Source organism: Rattus norvegicus, chromosome 8, assembly GCF_036323735.1.
Source record: "Rattus norvegicus strain BN/NHsdMcwi chromosome 8, GRCr8, whole genome shotgun sequence".
Taxonomy (NCBI): Eukaryota; Metazoa; Chordata; class Mammalia; order Rodentia; family Muridae; genus Rattus; species Rattus norvegicus.
Window position 1 is genome coordinate 118,433,634 of NC_086026.1, and position 17,762 is coordinate 118,451,395.

General features: G+C 53.3%; 3 protein-coding genes and 1 pseudogene across 12 annotated transcripts in view; all 4 read left to right on the forward strand.

Annotated features, from left to right (window-relative positions):
* Nucleotides 1-4,960, forward strand: part of Celsr3 (cadherin, EGF LAG seven-pass G-type receptor 3) — a 29,458-nt gene extending 24,498 nt beyond the window's left edge. For 3 of the 4 annotated variants that reach the window (XM_006243860.5, XM_039082204.2, XM_039082205.2), the window contains one exon: nt 1,544-4,960. In XM_006243860.5, the coding sequence (XP_006243922.1) occupies nt 1,544-1,571 (28 nt within the window). In that variant the 3' untranslated portion in view covers nt 1,572-4,960. 4 annotated transcript variants of the gene reach the window in all.
* Slc26a6 (solute carrier family 26 member 6) lies at nt 4,477-14,638 on the forward strand. 7 transcript variants are annotated; one of them, NM_001143817.1, is made up of 21 exons: nt 4,555-4,606; nt 6,152-6,317; nt 6,398-6,537; nt 6,706-6,816; nt 7,087-7,235; nt 7,357-7,521; nt 7,607-7,759; nt 8,057-8,139; nt 8,221-8,368; nt 8,577-8,690; nt 8,862-8,939; nt 9,253-9,348; nt 9,430-9,536; nt 9,708-9,777; nt 11,016-11,108; nt 11,206-11,310; nt 12,158-12,250; nt 12,920-13,096; nt 13,252-13,306; nt 14,026-14,162; nt 14,372-14,622. In NM_001143817.1, exons 1-21 carry the CDS (start codon nt 4,585-4,587, stop codon nt 14,384-14,386), a joined length of 2,277 nt encoding a protein of 758 aa, NP_001137289.1. In that variant the 5' UTR covers nt 4,555-4,584; the 3' UTR covers nt 14,387-14,622. The 7 variants fall into 7 exon arrangements, 6 of the variants coding, with proteins under 6 accessions (XP_006243819.1, XP_006243820.1, NP_001137289.1 ...); XM_006243756.5 differs by lacking the exon at nt 4,555-4,606 and adding an exon at nt 5,103-5,242 and having other exon boundaries at nt 14,372-14,638; XM_006243755.5 differs by lacking the exon at nt 4,555-4,606 and adding an exon at nt 5,497-6,064 and having other exon boundaries at nt 14,372-14,638.
* A 1,598-nt stretch (nt 14,639-16,236) lies between these two features.
* On the forward strand, nt 16,237-17,131 carry Tmem89 (transmembrane protein 89). Its single transcript, NM_001163477.1, has 2 exons — nt 16,237-16,545; nt 16,933-17,131. The coding sequence occupies exons 1-2, from the start codon at nt 16,252-16,254 to the stop codon at nt 17,116-17,118; spliced, it is 480 nt and encodes a 159-aa protein (NP_001156949.1). The 5' UTR covers nt 16,237-16,251; the 3' UTR covers nt 17,119-17,131.
* Nucleotides 17,132-17,294: 163 nt separating this feature from the next.
* On the forward strand, nt 17,295-17,468 carry LOC120094532 (U2 spliceosomal RNA; annotated as a pseudogene).
* The last annotated feature ends 294 nt before the right edge of the window (nt 17,469-17,762 follow it).

A 17,762-nucleotide genomic window follows, 5' to 3' on the forward strand; every position in this document is an offset into this window, starting at 1 on the left:
GTTGTCAACTTGACTATATCTGGAATGAACTACAATCCAGAATTGAGGGCTCACCTGTGATCCAGATCTTGAAGCTGGGAGACTGGATCTTCTGGATCTTGGCATGGAGATCTTGATGCATAGTGGCTATGAAAAGCTTAGGCCCAGGCAAGGTAGTACAGGCCTTTAACCCCAGGAGACTAAGGCCTGGAGGTCTCTGAGTTCAAGTCAGCCTGGGACAAAACATCCCGGATCCAGGCATAGCGGTACACACCTACTCCAACAGGACCACACCTTCTAACAGTGCCACTCCCTGGGCCCTGGGTATACAAACCATCCCAGCAAGCCAGGAGGCTGCATATCAGGGACAGTTCCATTAGAAATGGGAATAGGACTAGCTGGAACTTTCTGGCTGTGTGGTTAGAGCCAGCCTCCCAGTGCTACATGACCCGGAAAAGCACCTCCAAAGGCTGGAAAGGGTAGGGAGGAGACAAGGCATGGAAGTACGGAATAATCCGGCATTTGCATGAGGCAATGTGTGGAATCTTTGTTCAGAAGGCCCTGCCTGAGAGGTAATGTGGACTAGCAGCGTGTCGTGTCATACTGAGTGCTAACTTTGAGACTAAATCCCCCACTCATTACTGCACCCCATCATTATGGGACTGCGCCACAGTACATCTCAGGTGCATGTAGGACATCTGTGGGGTTGAAGATGTCCGAGACACCCAGCTGGATGCACAGGAATCTGAGAAAGAAAGTGGGAGAGTCCAGAGTGGGACTCAGAGTGAGCAAGGCCCAGCTAGGGAGTTGCCAGGTCTTATAAGTCAATAGGAGATATCTCTCTCCCTCTCTCTCTCTCTCTTCCCCTCTCTCTCTCTCTCTCTCTCTCTCTCTCTCTCTCTCTCTCTCCCTCTCCCTCTCTCTCTCTCTCTCTCTCTCTCTCGGAATAACTCCCAGGGCAAGTTCTGGGCTATCTTTAGAATGAGATATGACTGTGAGGAAAATGGGTCTTTGGGGATGGGGCAGGTGACCTAGAGGACGGAGCAAAGCCCCAGTGTTGAGGGAGGACATAAGGGAGGGACGGGACGGGACAGGAGCTTAGGGGCCTGGAATTCGAGAGGGCTGCTGAAAGGTAAGGATGACAGAGTACCCTGCAGTCCAGCCTTGGGGTCTGCAGAAGTGCCAGGCGACTGAGTAAGGATTCAGGCTTTAGAACCACAAGAGTGAGTTCCGTCTCTCCTCTGCTATGACCTTGGCACAGCACGAACTGGACAATAGTCTTTTCATCTGTTGAGGGAGCTTAGGGAAATGAACTCCTTGAGATGTGGAGGTTTGTGACACTATCTGACTAATGCTGAGTTTAGTATGCCAACATGGAAGGTGTCTTGCTAAGCACTGAGAGACCTAGGCAGCCAAGTAGCCTTGCTAATGAATCTAAGGGAGTGGAGGTCCAGGTGTGTGTGTGGAGGGCTCAGAATCCTGGAGTGGGCGTGAAGGGGCCGAGGGTGCAGACAAGGCTCCTCCTCTTAACCATGGTCTTCCATTTCCACATTCAACTCCATAGAGTTCCCAGAAGCGAGGGTCACTCCTGAGGGGCGACCAGCAAATGAGAAGCCACCAAGGGGCAGCGGAGGATTTGGGCTGACCGAAGAGACTTCAGGACTGATCCCAAGGCAGCCTTCCTCAAGCCCTCCCCTCAGTTCAGTTCAGTGAAATGTGGAGGTCCCTCCTGTGCGCATCTGTGAGCATGCGTGTGGCAGGTGCAGGGGTGGGGGCTGAGGGAGGACTTTTATACATTTTGTAACTTTGTAACCAGAGAGATATGCTTATGTTATTTTTCAGCTTTTCCTTCTCCCAGGGGTCTTGAGACTGGGCTAGGGGCGGGGAAGAGGATGGGAGAGAGATGCATTTTGGCCTCCTTTGGGTCCTTAGCAAAGCATCATCTCTTTTCTTTCATCTCTCGGTAGAGTGGACCAGTCCGGCCGATCCACTCTTTCCCCTCCTCTTCCCCCACACTGATCTGAACGTTTTTGGGGCCCAGAGTGCAAATTTGGTCTTTGCATTTTCTCCGATGCCCCAAGGGCCAAACTCCTATTTGGGGGTTGGTCCTGGAAACAGGGGCCCTCCCTCCTCCTCCTGGGGGCTCATGTGCTCCACTCCTCCCTGTGGGTGTGGATATGTATTACATGGAGTCCCTGCCGCTTACTGCCTTAAGACCTAGGACTGCTGCTGCGGGTGCTGGTGGAGCAGCAGAAGTCTTGTTTACAGATCAAGGCTTCCCTTTCTCCCTCTGGGAGGGACTTGGGCCTCTAATCAGACATTCCTATAGCGGGTGGGTGGAGGGTACACTCCTTTCTTTGTCCCTCCTTCACTAGTCTGTGGTGCCATTGATTCATTATACTGTCCCCTTGAGGGCTGGGGGGGGGGCAGTTAGCAAAGGGAGCGGAAACTAGGGAACCCAAGACCCAGAATGTAGGTGCCACAGTCTCCCACTGTTTACAGGATCCTCCCTGGCAACAGGCTGCAGCAGTGGCTGCCCCACCTTCAGTTAGTCCCTTATAAAGGGAAAAATGACGGTTAGGATCCCGTTCACAAAACTCTCCTTTGTTATTTGTCTGATGTCCAGTTCTGGGGACTTTAAATTTTGTTACTTTGTTTACAGGCCAAGATTATTTTTTAAAATGGTTGGGTTTTATTTATTGTTTACAGCTTAAAACATTGACTTATACACTTTGTTTACAGTTCAGAATGTTTCCCCCTCTTTGTTTACAAGTGAAAGGTAGAAAAAGTGGGGGAGGGGCCTAAAAGACCCACCTGTGATGCCCCCCACCTGGCCATCTTGAGGTAGGCTTCTAATCCCAACTTTTCCCAGGTCAAAGGTCAGCCAAGTCTTCTAACAGCTTGCCCCAAAGGTGGCTCAGGACTGGGGTTCTGTGCAAACACCACCCACCCCTACCCTGTGCATACTCTTGGGAGGCAGTGTCTGAGATTCAAATATTCACTTCACTGTCTGTGCCAAATCCCACCAGCCAGGTTCCCCAGCTCTCTTTACCCAGACTGACCCCCGCCCTTGAAGGGCTGAGAGGCCTGTCCGTGGGGAGAGTGTCCTTGCTAACTAAGTCCTAGGTTCTGTAGATGCCCATCTCTGGGGTCCCCTTCCAACAGTGGCCCTCTTCCCTGTCTGTGTAAATTGTTCCGTGAAGCCGCGCTCTGTTTTGGGAATAAACTTCTATAGAAAAGACTTGTTCCTCTTCCTGTTTCAGATGTAGGATGGTTGTTGTGAATGATTCACCCAGAATGACCTTTGTAGGAATCTGAGCTCTCCTCCCTCCAAAATAGCCAGTTATTTTTAGCCCCTTTCATGGGGGATTTGGACCAGGTTCCCATTTCTTTCTGAAATATGGCCTCTCACCTTGTGATTGGAGCCTGAAGTTGGAGCACAGGACCTGGCCAAGAAAAGCCACTTTCCTGGTCTAGGAAGTCATATGAGGGTTTCCTTGATGTCCAGAGCCGTCAGGACATTAATGTGGCCCTGCCCATTTGTCAAACCAAACCTAGGAGTTGCCTCAGCAGTTCCTGCCTTACCCACCCATACTCTGACCCTTACTGGTCTTTTCTCACTTGGATCTGACCAGAAGCTTGACTGTACCCTGAGGGCCCTTCTGAGATAACTGGGTTGAGCTTCCAGAACTGGAAGGGATCCTGAATGCTCCATTTCCAGTCTAGACAGCCAGAAGTGAAAGGGAGGCCTTAAGAAGCCACTAGCAGGGGTTGGGGATTTAGCTCAGTGGTAGAGCACTTGCCTAGGAAGCGCAAGGCCCTGGGTTCGGTCCCCAGCTCCGAAAAAAAGAACCAAAAAAAAAAAAAAAAACAAAAAACAAAAAACAAAAAGAAGCCACTAGCAGAGGCAAATATCTTTAATCTCTTCTTTAATCCCAGCACTCACTAGGCAGAGGCGGGTGGATCTCTGTAGACCCGCTCCAGGACGGCCTAAATGGAGAAAACTTGTCTGGAAAAAAAAAAAAAATGGAGGTGGGGTGGGGTTGGCCTTGAGGACCGCTGTGCCAGGGACTCAGATGGAAAATCTGACTGTGATACTCATAGCTTGGTGGTACAGACCCTACAGACCTAGATCTCCCACAGCTGAGGTTCGGGTCCCTGGTTACACACCTAGGCATCCAGATCATTCAAGAATTTCTCCTTTACATAAAGTGGGGGAACTTCTACAAAGCAATTAGGTCCAGCCATTTAGGGGCACAGAGGCCAAGGGTAGCACTGGCCTTTCGCTCCAGTCCTCTAGGCCCGGCAGAACGCTCCCAGCTCCAAGTAGAAGGTTAACAAGCTGCAACTAACTGGAATTGCCAGCAAGGACAGAAGCTAGGCCGACGAGGAGGAAAGGGTTAAATTTTTATTCTCCCGGCTCGCCCCGCCCGAAGAGTGTGACTTAGGTTCCACTCCCAGAATTCTGATTGGCCTGATCATGCACATCCTAGCGGTGGCGCTTGACGCCGGCCTCCTCCTTGGCCTGGCGCCACCTCCTACCCGGTAGTGGCCTCCTGGGGGAGCTGTCTGAAAAAGCCGCACACGAGCTACCCTCTGAGGGTCATGGGACTGCCTGATGGGTCCGGTGAGTTGCAGGGCGCCGTCCGAATTCCTCGTGTCCGCGAAGCGCTGGTAGTTCTGTGACTCCCGGCCTGGGTCAATTCAGGAAGGGAACCGGAATTTCCCGGCTGCAGAGCCTTGGTTTAGCACCTTGCCGATTTTCCGCAGGAGGTTATCCATCAATAACGAGGGATGGGGGCGGGATCCGGCGCGACCCCAGCTCTTGAGGGTTGTACTGAACGTCCCTGGAGTGCTAATAAGGGTGCTGCGGGGAAGTTGCTGCCTGCCAAGGAGCCCTGGCACGGGAGGTGTGCCAGCTGGGCGCGTTGGGACTGGGAGAGAAACCGCTGCAAGACGGGCTCTAGCCGGGCTGTGGACCAACAGCGGCCTCAGTCGGCGGGGGTTATGTGCGCTCCTGTCGCTGCCCGCCCTTGTGCCCTCCCAAAGGGAGGTGCCAAGCATCAAGGCTCCGCCTCCCCAGGCGCTTGCTGCCTGGTAAGGGGAGGGAGCCCTTTAAGAAGACTTGACAGATCTTGAAGGAGGGGAGAGGGGCCTCTGAGAGCTCCTGGAGTCGGCCAGTGCAGAGAATCACTGAAGATCTTCCTTGCGTCTGCATTGCTCCCTCCTCCAATTGGATACCCAGGTTAGAGGGTCTTCCAAGGTGAGTTCCTACCCCTCTGGTGGGATTCTCTCCTCTGGTTATGTAGCCTCTCCTAGATCAGAACTCACAGGTGAAATCTTCCCCAAAAGGCTATCCCTCTCCTTCAAACTTGCGCCCCCCCCCAAGTATATCCATAGAGGAGAGCTACACTCCATATGGAGTCTCCCCCAGATCAGAGGTTTTCCTGAGAGAACGCTCCAAATCCTGTCCTCTGGTAAATAAAGTCTTTCTCCCACTTCTGAGAGAAGTGCCTCCCGCCCAGGTCAGAACTTGCCTGCCCAGCCAAGGCTTTCAAGGCAGAGTTCCCTCTAGGTTGGATGTTCCCAGGTGAAGTTTCCCTACTTCAAGTGGGAGCCTGTCTCTGGAGGTGAGAGCTTGGACCCTAGAGTCTTGGTGGGTCCTGAAGCTGGAGGGCAGTATTGCTTACAGACCTCAGGTTTGCTAGGTCTTATCTCTCAGCCAGCAAGGTTGGGCTCCTGGTAGAAAAGCTGGAAACAGGACTGGACGGCTCAGGGAAGGAAGGAATTGGCTCAAGGAAGGAAGCCAAGGGGCTGAGAGGTAGGGGCTAGGAGTCACAGTCAGTCCGGACCTGGACCCAGACCTAGACTTGGACTTGAAGTGGTACTCAGGGTTGGGCAGCCACACCTGAGCTGGATGAGTAGGTCAAGCTCATCCCTCTTTCCCTTCCGGAGAGACTTTGGCCCAGAAAGAGTCTTCCAGCAGCCAAGGTTCAGATACTGCCTTTGTCTGGGTGTGAGCACGGGGCCCTCAGAAACCAGCAGGGTTGGATCTACCCTTGATCTTTGAGCCCAGAAAACTCAGGTAGGTGGCTCTGTGATCCCAGATAGAAGTGCAGGAAAGGTCAGACCAGGAGAAATCTATTGTATGTCTGTGGTCTCAACTCTCTAGACCACGGGACACAGCAGACGCAGGCTCTCCTGTCTGCAACCCAAGAAATGGAGCTGGAAAGGAGAGACTACCATGTGGAAAGGCCATTGCTGAACCAAGAGCAGCTAGAGGATCTGGGGCACTGGGGTCCAGTGTCGAAGACCCACCCGTGGCGAACTTGGTTTCGGTAATGATGAGGGTAGAGGTTCTGGGGGTCCTGGCGGGGCCCACACAGTCCTCCCGGTAACACACTCTTCTCCGTCCCAGATGCTCCCGTGCTCGGGCCAAATCTCTTCTGATCCAGCATGTTCCGGTCTTGGGCTGGTTACCCCGATATCCTGTGCGTGAGTGGCTCTTGGGTGACCTGTTATCCGGCCTGAGTGTGGCCATCATGCAGCTTCCACAGGGTGAGCTACCCTCCATCTGCCTGCAAGCTCTGTGGTCTGTGACTGCCCAGCCAGGAGCCGTGACCTCTGAGCCCAGGGCTTGGATTCCCCTACCTTTTTTGAGACCCTATTCTCCAAGTCTGCATTGCTACCATTTTGTTTTGTTGTGTTTTTTATTTTAATCTCTAGGCTTGGCCTATGCCCTCCTGGCGGGATTGCCTCCTATGTTTGGCCTGTACAGTTCTTTCTACCCTGTCTTCGTCTACTTCCTGTTTGGTACCTCTAGACACATCTCTGTGGGTAAGTGGAGTCAGGCCACCCTTTCATAGAGGGAGAGGCAGGCTGGGCAGGACAGGGCAGGACAGGGCAGCTTGGGGAAGAGATTAGTACAGGAGTAAGTAAGTGATCATTGAGTGAATGACCCCAACCAGTATTAGGAAACGGTAGGGACTCGTAGGTCCCACATATCTCAAAGCCCTGGCTTCAAGGTGAATGATATGGAGCTTGAAAGTTCTTAGAGGCCTGTCTAGCCTGCCCATAATCCAGACTTTCCCTGTCCTGCCCCTGAAGGGACCTTTGCTGTCATGTCTGTGATGGTGGGCGGCGTGACAGAATCTCTGACAGCAGATGAGGCCTTCGTGCAAAGCTTGAACACCACAGTCGATGGTGCCCGTGTGCAGGTGGCCTACACGCTCAGCTTCCTGGTTGGCCTTTTCCAGGTACGAAGCCGCCATCCTCCCCTTAGTGTCTGACTCATACTGTGACCCCCCCTCTGATCCCACCTGCCCTCGGCTGTGCCTATGACTTCCACCACCCTGACTTTCCCTGGCCACCCGACAGGTGGGGCTGGGCCTGGTACACTTCGGTTTTGTGGTCACCTACCTGTCAGAGCCTTTGGTCCGCAGCTATACCACGGCTGCCTCTGTGCAAGTCCTCGTCTCCCAGCTCAAGTATGTGTTTGGCATCAAACTCAACAGTCACTCTGGGCCACTGTCCGTTATCTATGTGAGTGAGGGTGGGGGCAAGGGTGGGTCACATGCTGTGCCCTGTGGCCTTGAACTCTGGCTATAACAGAACCACTTCTCCTCAGACAGTGCTGGAGGTCTGTGCCCAGCTGCCTAAGACTGTGCCTGGCACCGTGGTCACAGCAATCGTGGCAGGAGTGGTGTTGGTGCTGGTTAAACTGCTGAATGAAAAACTGCGCCGACGTCTGCCCTTGCCCATTCCTGGGGAACTACTCACGGTTCGGATGCCAAGGGATGGGTGGATGGGGAAGGGACGTGTGAGGGTAGACCTGGCCAGTATACCGCCTCAAGGTATTTGAGGGCCACTCAAGGGTGTTGGGGGGAAACTGGAAGAGAAAGCCCTCTGTTGGCTTTTCAAAACATTTGACTGTTTATCCCCTTCCCTAAACAGTAATGTTTCTCACCCTATTTACACATTCCCACTCCTCAGAAGATGTTCCCTTCCCCCAGATGGTTCATCCCCTTCCCTTATGCTGCCAACACCTTCCTCCCCTAACTCTGCTCTGTCCCCACAGCTAATTGGGGCCACCGCTATTTCCTACGGTGTGAAGCTGAATGACAGATTCAAGGTGGATGTGGTGGGCAACATCACCACAGGGTAAGCTCGGGTCCTGTCAGGGAGGTGGGGTAGCTAGACCCAGGACCATCCATCCCCTGACCTCCCAGGTGTTCCTCTCAGGCTGATACCCCCAGTGGCACCCAAGACGGAGCTGTTTGCAACGCTTGTGGGAAACGCCTTCGCCATTGCCGTGGTGGGCTTCGCCATTGCCATCTCACTGGGGAAGATCTTTGCCCTGAGGCATGGCTACCGTGTGGACAGCAACCAGGTCTGTGCTGAGGGTCTTGAGCTCGCAGATATACGTGGTCCTGGGTTATGGGAGAGAGGTAGACTAATGGTAAGGCTGGGCTCTCCCACTCGAGGTGGGAGAACAGGATGTTGGGCCAGATATGGGAGGCCATCGCCTCGGAATGGGGGTTGGGAGTATGTCAGCCTAGGCATCCCTAGCAAGCCTTCTCACACAGCTCCCCCCACAGGAGCTGGTAGCCCTTGGCCTCAGTAACCTCATCGGAGGCTTCTTCCAGTGCTTTCCTGTGAGCTGCTCCATGTCTCGGAGCTTGGTACAGGAGAGCACGGGAGGCAACACGCAGGTAGGCCTCAGGGGTAAGTGTGCGCGTGTGGTTGTATGTACATCTGGACATGTATGCTGTTCTGCCAGGGTGGTCCCACCCCGGGCTCACCTTCACACACACACACACACACACACACACACACACACACACACACACACACACTGACACCCGCTCAACCCTACCCTGCAGATTGCTGGAGCCGTATCTTCCCTCTTTATACTCCTAATTATTGTCAAACTTGGGGAACTCTTCCGAGACCTGCCCAAGGTGAGTCTCCACCCCTGCCAGCCAGGCTTCAGGGCTTTGGCTAGGCCAGGCCCGGATTAGTCAGTCTATTCCCACTTAAGGGGCTCCGAGAGACAAGGCTGAGCTCTTGGGGATAAAATCGGGAACTAGAGGTCAAAGGTTAGAACTTTCTAATCAGCGCCAAGGAGATAAGGATGGTGTGGCGGTGGTTGGTTGTAGGCTGGGCTCTGCCCAAGTAAGTGCTTAGCCAGTCTGGATGGGTCACACCTGGGTAGTGGAGGCTCTCAGCCTCTAGGACCCTCTCAGCAGCCTTGATGATGTTCTTCCTGCCCAGGCCGTCCTGGCAGCTGTTATCATTGTGAACCTCAAGGGTATGATGAAGCAGTTCTCTGACATCTGCTCTCTCTGGAAGGCAAATCGAGTGGACCTGGTGAGAAGCTTAGGAACCCAGGACTGGGCTTGGACCCTTTAGTGCCAGTGTGCCCTTTGACCCCTACCCTCTTCCTATCAGCTAATCTGGCTGGTGACCTTTGTGGCCACGATCCTGCTGAACCTGGACATCGGCCTGGCAGTCTCCATAGTCTTCTCCTTGCTGCTCGTGGTGATCCGAATGCAGCTGTGAGTCAACCATTTTTGGTACCCCCCAATTCCAGCTTGGTGAGGGAGTAAGTGTCAGCCTGGCTCTTCACGTCTACAGCTCTCCTTACCCCTCTGGGGACACCCCAGGTTCCTCACTGTCTTTTCTTTGTCTCTTTGGTTTTTTTTCCCCACCCCTAACTCTCCCCTCAGGCCCCATTACTCCGTCCTGGGGCAGGTGCCAGATACGGATATTTATAGAGACGTGGCAGAATACTCAGGGGTGAGTGGCAGGGGCTAAATGGGGGTGGGGTGGGGCAGACAGGACAAATGGGCCCTTTTTGATTCCCTTCCACATGGGTGAGAACACCGGGCGAGGGACGGGGAAAATGGCCCAGTGGGTAAACTGTTTGCTGAATAAACACGAGGACCCGAGTTTGGATCCTCAGCACGTCTATGAAATGTCAGGCATGGCAGCACGGGTGTCTGCCACCCCAGTGCTCAGGGGCAATGACAAGGAGATCCTTGGGGCCCGCCAAGCAGCTAGTGTAACCAATTGGTAAGTTCCAGGTTCAGTAAGAAACCCTATTTCAAAAGTAGGAGAGCCATGGATGAAGACACCCAATGTCACCTACTGGCTTTCACATGCTAGGTGCACACTACACACACACACACACACACACACTCCACTCCACGGGTGGACAGAGAATATATGAGTGTATAAGCACTTTACCTTTGGATCTTGGAATTTGAAGACAAGAGTTTGGGTCTGTGACCCTATTCAGGGCCTGAGTGGATAGGATCCATCATGAAGCCAAAAGCGCAAACCCTACCCTGGGTCAAGAGAATGGAGGAGCAGGGAGGGGCACAGGATGTAAGGGAGCTTTTTCTTGGTCTGCTCAGTGGGAATGCAAAGTTCCCAGTTGCCAGTTTATATTCTAAAAAGTCTTGCATAATGTTGTGGGAACAATGGTTGCGTAAGGGTCTAGAAGAGAATAAACTTTCACCGCGGCTGAGCCTTGGAGGTCGAACTGCAGAATAATGGATAGAATAAAGAGTAGAGGTGTCTAGGAGCGGGAGAAGACATGAGGGAGCAGCCCAGCTGCATGTGGCTGGGAGGTGGCCTATGCGGTACAGGCCCAGATGCCCAAGAAAGCCCTGGGATGTGACTGGGAAGGGGTGCGTGAACTTAGAGCGCTCCCTGTGTCTGCATGCTGAAAGCAGCGTGGGGCAGGGGTAGAAGACTCAGGAACTGGGCAGGGTGGGGGCAGGGACACGACCATGAATGGGACTGGGCCAAACCACAGAACTTGGTGAAAGACAGAAAGTCAGGAAGGACAGGACTTTCGTAATGGGGAGAAAGAAGGATGCAGCTAGGCTTATGGTCCAGGCTCCTGGAAGGGTATCGGCCACAGGCTGGGGCAGAGGTGGGGTAGCTTCCTAAGAGAGGAAAGCAGAGTGAAGAAGATACAGCAGTGAGAGAGCGGAAACTCAGCCACCCCAACTCCACCTCATCTCCAGGCCAAGGAGGTCCCGGGTGTGAAAGTCTTCCGTTCCTCAGCCACCATGTACTTCGCCAACGCTGAGCTCTACAGTGATTCGCTGAAAAAGAAGGTGAGGCTGGGGCCCCCTGCTTGGTCCGTGTGGGGGGGGCTCTGAATCTCCTCATCCACCCCGAGTACCACCCTCCACCTCTGACTTGTATCCCCAGTGTGGCGTGGACGTTGACCGCCTCATCACCCAGAAAAAGAAACGAATCAAGAAGCAGGAGATGAAGATAAAGCGAATGAACAAAGCCAAGAAGTCCCAGAAACAGGTGTGGTCCCTCCTGGCCCAGCCCTGCCGTGCTCCCAGCCCTGCCGTGCTCCTAGCCCGCTGTGCTCCCAGCCTTGCTGTGCTCCCAGCCCTGCCGTGCTCCTAGCCCTGCTGTGCTCCCAGCCCTGCCGTGCTCCCAGCCCGCTGTGCTCCCAGCCCTCTGTGCTCCCAGCCCTGCCGTGCTCCCAGCCCTCTGTGCTCCCAGCCCTGCCGTGCTCCCAGCCCTGCCGTGCTCCCAGCCCTGCTGTGCTCCCAGCCCTGCCGTGCTCCCAGCCCTCTGTGCTCCCAGCCCTGCCGTGCTCCCAGCCCTGCTGTGCTCCCAGTCCTGCTGTGCTCCCAGTCCTGCTGTGCTCCCAGCCCGCTGTGCTCCAAGCCCTGCTGTGCTCCAAGCCCTGCTGTGCTCCCAGCCCAACTGTGCTCCCAGCCCTTCTGTGCTCACAGGCCTTCTGTGCTCCCAGTCCTGCTGTGCTCCCAGCCCTGCTGTGCTCCCAGCCCTGCTGTGCTCCCAGCCCTGGCCCCCTGCCATCCCCTCATCCTTTGTCCTTGTCCCACTTTCTTACTCCTGTCGCTTCTTGTCACTACTCTCAGTCCTTCAGCACTCCAGGGACCCTGTGTCAGTCCTTGGAAGGACAGACAGGGCAAGCTCTAGAGATGTTATGTTCCTACTTCCAGTATTAGTCCCATCGTGAAGCAGAATCATGTCCCTTTCATTGTTAGAACTTCTCAGGCCTGCATCCTAGGTCCCAATGTGTCTCCTTGCCCAAAACCAGAGGCAATATCAGGCTTGCCTGGCATGGTTGTCATAGGACACTTAGGATAGCTTTGTCACCATCCCTTGTCCCTCCTAGGCTGCTTCTTCCAAGATCTCCTCAGTTTCTGTCAACGTCAACACCAACTTTGAAGACATCAAAAGCAATGATGTTGAGGGCTCTGAGGCCAAGGTGAGGCTAGAAGTGGGGGTGGGGACCAGCTGAGAACTGTAGAGATATGGGTGCCCACATTTGTTGCATGAGCAAAGCCAAGACCTGCCAGTGTGGGTTAGAAGGTGGATGGGAGGGATGGGGATAGCGTTCATGCCACAGGGAGACCTCCGTGATACTGAGTTTTCCTCTGGCCTTGTCTGCAGTCTCAGAAAACTGACCTAGATGTGACAAGACCCCACAGCCTATGCTCATGGATAGAAGAAAGGTCTTGGGAACATTGGGCAAACTAGGGGTCAAGAGGGATGCCAAGTTTAACCAAAGATTCAGACAGGTCAGGGTGTAAGGCACATGGATGTCTGTGGCCATTCTCTGGCCCCTAGCCACTCTGCCGTTTGTCTAAGGATGAGGCATGATCTCCCAGCATCATCTGTCCCTTCTTGTACCTTTATTAAGCTTTGGTCCAGGAAGTGACAACGGTTTGTGCATGTCGGGATATCCTTCCTGTGTTCCCCGCATGCCTCTCCTATCACTCCATGGCTGTGTCCTCATGTGTCCCACGCATGCCTCCACATATCTAACTGCATATTAACATGCACGTTTCTGTCCGACTCCGTGTGTCCCCGTATACTATGTGCATGCCTTTGCTTTAACATTGATGACCCTTTAGCATATCTGGATACCCTGCAGGTGCACCAAGGGGAGGAGTTGGAGGATGTAGTCGCCAGCAATCAAGAAGATGCCAAGCCCCCAATCATGACCTCACTGAAGGCCCTGGGCCTGCCTCAGCCAGACTTCCATAGCCTCATCCTAGACTTGAGCACTGTCTCCTTTGTGGACACTGTGTGCATCAAGAGCCTGAAAAACGTAAGGGGCCGTGGGCAGGCTGGGGCCCCTGAAGCCTTCAAACTCATCCCATCACTTGCCTCTCACCTTCTGCCTACCCCACCCCGAAGCAAACCAAGCCCTCTGTGCTACCCCACTAAATCTTGCCCAATTGCTGCCCCTTTTTCTTTCTGTAGATTTTCCGTGACTTCCGGGAGATCGAAGTGGAAGTATATATCGCAGCCTGTTACAGTGAGTTGAATGGAGGCAGCAGTATCAATCCAGGCAGAGGGTGGGGCTCCGGGCAGAGGGTGGGGCTCCGGGCAGAGGGTGGGGCTCCGGGCAGAGGGTGGGGCTCCGGGCAGAGGGTGGGGCTCCGGGCAGAGGGTGGGGCTCCGGGCAGAGGGTGGGGCTCCGGGCAGAGGGTGGGGCTCTTCTGGTTAAGAGGGTCTATCAAACAGCATAAGGAAAAGAATCTTTTTCTGAAACAAGAGGTCAGAGATGTCTCAGGAGACAGGAGTCAAGAAGTAGAGCTAGGGAGATGGCTCAGTGGATAAGAAGGCTTGCAGCTCATATAGGAATTCAAATCCCTGGCTCCCATGTAAAATGAACCAGACATACCTATAATGCTAGCCTTTGTTGAGTCTCCGCTCAACAAGAGCTACTTGAGCTATTTGGTCAGCCAATAGAGCGTCGGGGTTAATTAGAAACCTTGTCTCAAGGGAATAAGTTTGCGAGTGATAACAACAGGACATCTGAAAATACCGCTGTGTCTGTGTCTTCTGGGTACAAGTAACACATACACACACACCACACACACACACACACACACACACACACACACACACACACACACATGTATGAGAGACACAGGAATGACTGGGTTTCAGGAAATAGCAAAGACTTCTAGGCAGGCCTGGGCCCTGGTCTCCTGGTGGTACTGTGTGTCAGGGCCTGCTCCCTGTCCACAGGTCCTGTGGTCACCCAGCTTGAAGCTGGACACTTCTTTGATGAGTCTATCACTAAGCAGCACGTCTTTGCCTCTGTTCATGACGCCGTGACCTTTGCCCTCCACCACCGGAAGTCTGGCCCTAAGAGCCCTGTTTTGGTAAGCTGCCTCTGCCGCACTGAGCGGTTTTTGTTAATCTGTTGCTTGTCCCCAACCTGACCCCAACTCCAGGAGGTTCTGGCCACGTTGAACCGATTGCTCTTCCCTTCCTGCCTGGAAGAAAGTTGTTTGAGTGGGGAGGTGTGCTATTCAGGAGTTCATATATGTCCTCCAGAAACTGACTGGAACCTCCTCCCCTACCCACACAGGCCACCAAACTCTGACTTTGCTGCAGGAGACTGCCTACCTCTGGAGGTTGTGACAGGTCACCCTCATGAACCCCCCTGCCTCTGAGCCACCTCCAGGTGCCACCTGGGACTCCATTCCATGTACCTGCACATACAACTCATGGGTGGATGCCCTGGGACTCCAAGTTCAGTGCTATAGGCCTGGGGCAGGGTATTACAGTCAGGCTGGCCTTGGCTGGAAAAAGCTGATGTGGGTTTACAGTTTTGGGAATAAATGTGTCAATCCAACTTCAGGCTCTGCTGTGGCATGGTTGGGGTGTGGCTGGGGTGTAAGATTTGGGGAGGTCAGGGACAGGCAGAGTGCCGAGTTGGGCGGGCAGTGGTGGGACCCAGGCTGGGTTAGGATTTTACAAGCCCACAGTTTTCTTTGATTTCACACAGACAGCCTTTTGGCTCTACCTGGAAAAACAAATGGAGTCCAAACTGCAGATCAGGGTTGAGCCATTCTCAGGGATAACCTGATTAAGAGGCAAGGCAGGATCGGTGTTTCTGAGGGATGTAGAGTGAACCCCTGAGCCCCCAGCTAAAGAATAGAGCCATCCACATGGTCTGCTGCTGGATTTGAAAGTCAGCGTTAGGGACTGCTTACTCATGGCATCAGAGCACTGTCAGTCTAGAGGCGAACGACTTCGGGCATTGGTCCTATAGGCCGCTGACCCTGTAATGGGAGGGGTAGGGCAGGAAAGAGTTGCCTGGTGAGTTACACATATGGCTACAGGAGTTCAGTACCCACATCTCCTGCCCAGAGCACATGAATTTCACTATTCATCGGTTATGCTCTGGGCATCAATGGTAGTCACTGGGCAAGTTCCCAACAATAGACAGAGGCTCCCTGCCCTCCAAATCACCCAGGCACCCTTGCCTGGGCCTATTTATCATGGCTTTTGCCCGTGCCTGGCACCAAAGTGTTTACAAGCCACCTGTGCTCCTGCCAAAACTCAGCCGAGGAAGGCAGAGCTTTTTGTCCGTCTGTTCTGTCATGCTCCATTTTGGCACTGGGTCTGGGTGCTTGGTAAATATCGTTTGAATGAAGACTTAGAGCTAGAGACAGACCTCAAACAAGAACTTGTCAGGTTGGCCTTGGATGGGTGCTAGGAGGAAGCTAGTGTGTTTTTATAGTTTGAGAATAGAGATGAATATGTAGGTAGCCAGAAATGCTGTAAAGAAAATAACTAACGTAGGGTCATGCCAGAGAAAATGACTTTCCCACCAAGGCAGTCACCACAGCGGGGTGCCGGAAGACTGGGAGGCTCTCTCTAACCTTGAAAAGGTGACTTTCTAGGAGGGAAGCCATGCTCTCACCACAAGGAAGAGTGGCGAGGGAGGCCTGAGTCAGGCGAGGACAGCAGCCAGCAGAAACCTTCAAGGAGGGGCTGGGGATTTAGCTCAGTGGTAGAGCGCTTACCTAGGAAGCGCAAGGCCCTGGGTTCGGTCCCCAGCTCTGAAGAAAAAAAAAAAAAAAGAACCAAAAAAGAAAATTCTAAAAAAAAAAAGAAACCTTCAAGGAAGTCACACTTTCAAGGGCTTGCTGTGTGCACTGTGAGAGTGGAGCCAAGATGGGGTGTCAGAAGCTCCCCTACCCTGTTTTACCAGCTTGGCAGTTGCTAGCCCAGTAGAAAACACTAGACCTTAAAGGCAGTGGGGTGCTTAGATTAGGGAAGGTGATAGGTGGAGTCCATCATCCCCCACCCTCCACTTCCCCTCAACTGGCCAAGCTATATTGTGAATGGCTATGGGCCCAGTTGGGACCCGCTGCCTCAGAGCTGGGCCTGCTCTTGGGGGAGGGGTGTTTGCCCGTTACCAAGGTACCCGGGTTCCGGCTCCTCGCAGTGGACACAGTCATGCTGTACTCGTTGTTCTTGGTGCCATCGCTGCTCCTGCTAGTGATGCCTGGCCCTAGCCGAGGCTGGTCGAGGCCCCTCTGGTACCAAGTAGGGTTGGACTTGCAGCCCTGGGGCTGTCAGCCAAACAACCTGGATAACTGCAGGAACAGTCTGGGCTGCCCTGGCTACTGGATGGGCCTGGGAGGAAGTCGCATCTACCCCGTGGCTGGGGTCACAATTACTACTACCATGATGCTGGTTATCTCACGCGTGATGTTGCACCGGTGGCGAGCTAAGGTGGCTAAGGGTCAGGTGAGCACAGCTCTGCTCCATCCTCTACAGTTCCTGCTTCTGCTTGTGCCCCCTGGGCCCACGCCCCCCATTCAGCCTTCCTCCTATCAACCTGGCTTAGGGCCTGTGGGCTTCCTGCCTGACCTTGTCCTCATCCCTGTGTCCTGTCCTTGCATCTCCACAGAATCTATGTCTATGACCAATCCATTCTAGTACTCTGGCCCATCTGTCCCCACTGAATATTCCCACTCTTCATCCAGCCACCATGGGCCCCAGGACCACCTAGCCTCTGGAGATCCAGTGACCAATTCTCCTGTCTCCCAATCCTCATTGGCACTACCCCGTATCCCTTCTCTCTAGCTCCATCCCCTGCCCCTCCCCCACTCTCATGCTGGTCCTCTATTTCAGCTCCCACAGGTGACCACCAATTCCTGCAAACACTGGAAACGACAGCCCACGGTCTCAGACCGCACCCTGGTCCTCAGGGTCCTTCACATGCTGGATGCCATCCTGCTCCACATTGAGGGCCACCTGCAGCGGCTGGCTTCCCAACAACAAATTCAAATAAAAGGGTCTCCCCCCGCGTCTGGGTGACCCAATATATGCTTCTCTTTCTCTGATTGTTGTCAAAGATCAGCTGTGACATTCAGGGTAAATGGAGGCAGGGCCTAGGAATGCTCCCTGGGGGTCTGACGAAAGAGGCCAATGAGAAAAGTCTCTACTCCGGCTTATGCATCCCAGCAAAATCAAGCAGTTTAGAAATTACAATGATCGCTTCTCGGCCTTTTGGCTAAGATCAAGTGTAGAACTTACAATGTGATTACATCCTGTTTTTCTATTATATGTATGTATATGTGTGTGTATATATGTATGTATATATATGTGTGTGTGTGTGTGTGTGTGTGTGTGTGTATACATTTCCCAAGAACCCACATACATCGTAACAAAGCAACTTATTGTAGATTAACAAAGCAAGCAAGAGCAAGCAGCTAACTTTCTCAGCCAGACTGTCTTACTGGCAGCAACAATTTGTGGTTACAAAGAAAGGATCGGTTATTTTATTATTTCTCTTCAGTAATCCTCTAACGATTTAAAAGACTCGGAAATCTAAACTTTTATATAAAAACGCTCATGTCCACTTTGAGTGCACATCTACTTGTCAGCGATTTCTATTAAATCCTACCAGGGAGCCAAGGGCAAACATGGGTTCAAGCTACTAACCACCAATGCAGCCTCAG

What these genes read in the sequence shown, in the direction of transcription:
- Tmem89 (NM_001163477.1), top strand. Translation starts at nt 16,252, where the DNA reads ATGCTGTACTCGTTGTTCTTGGTGCCATCGCTGCTCCTGCTAGTGATG. An exon ending in CTAAGGTGGCTAAGGGTCAG is followed by an intron (nt 16,546 to 16,932) that starts GTGAGCACAGCT and finishes CCTCTATTTCAG; the next exon opens with CTCCCACAGGTGACCACCAA.
- Slc26a6 (NM_001143817.1), top strand. Translation starts at nt 4,585, where the DNA reads ATGGGACTGCCTGATGGGTCCG. An exon ending in GGGACTGCCTGATGGGTCCG is followed by an intron (nt 4,607 to 6,151) that starts GTGAGTTGCAGG and finishes TCAACTCTCTAG; the next exon opens with ACCACGGGACACAGCAGACG. An exon ending in GTGATTCGCTGAAAAAGAAG is followed by an intron (nt 11,109 to 11,205) that starts GTGAGGCTGGGG and finishes TTGTATCCCCAG; the next exon opens with TGTGGCGTGGACGTTGACCG.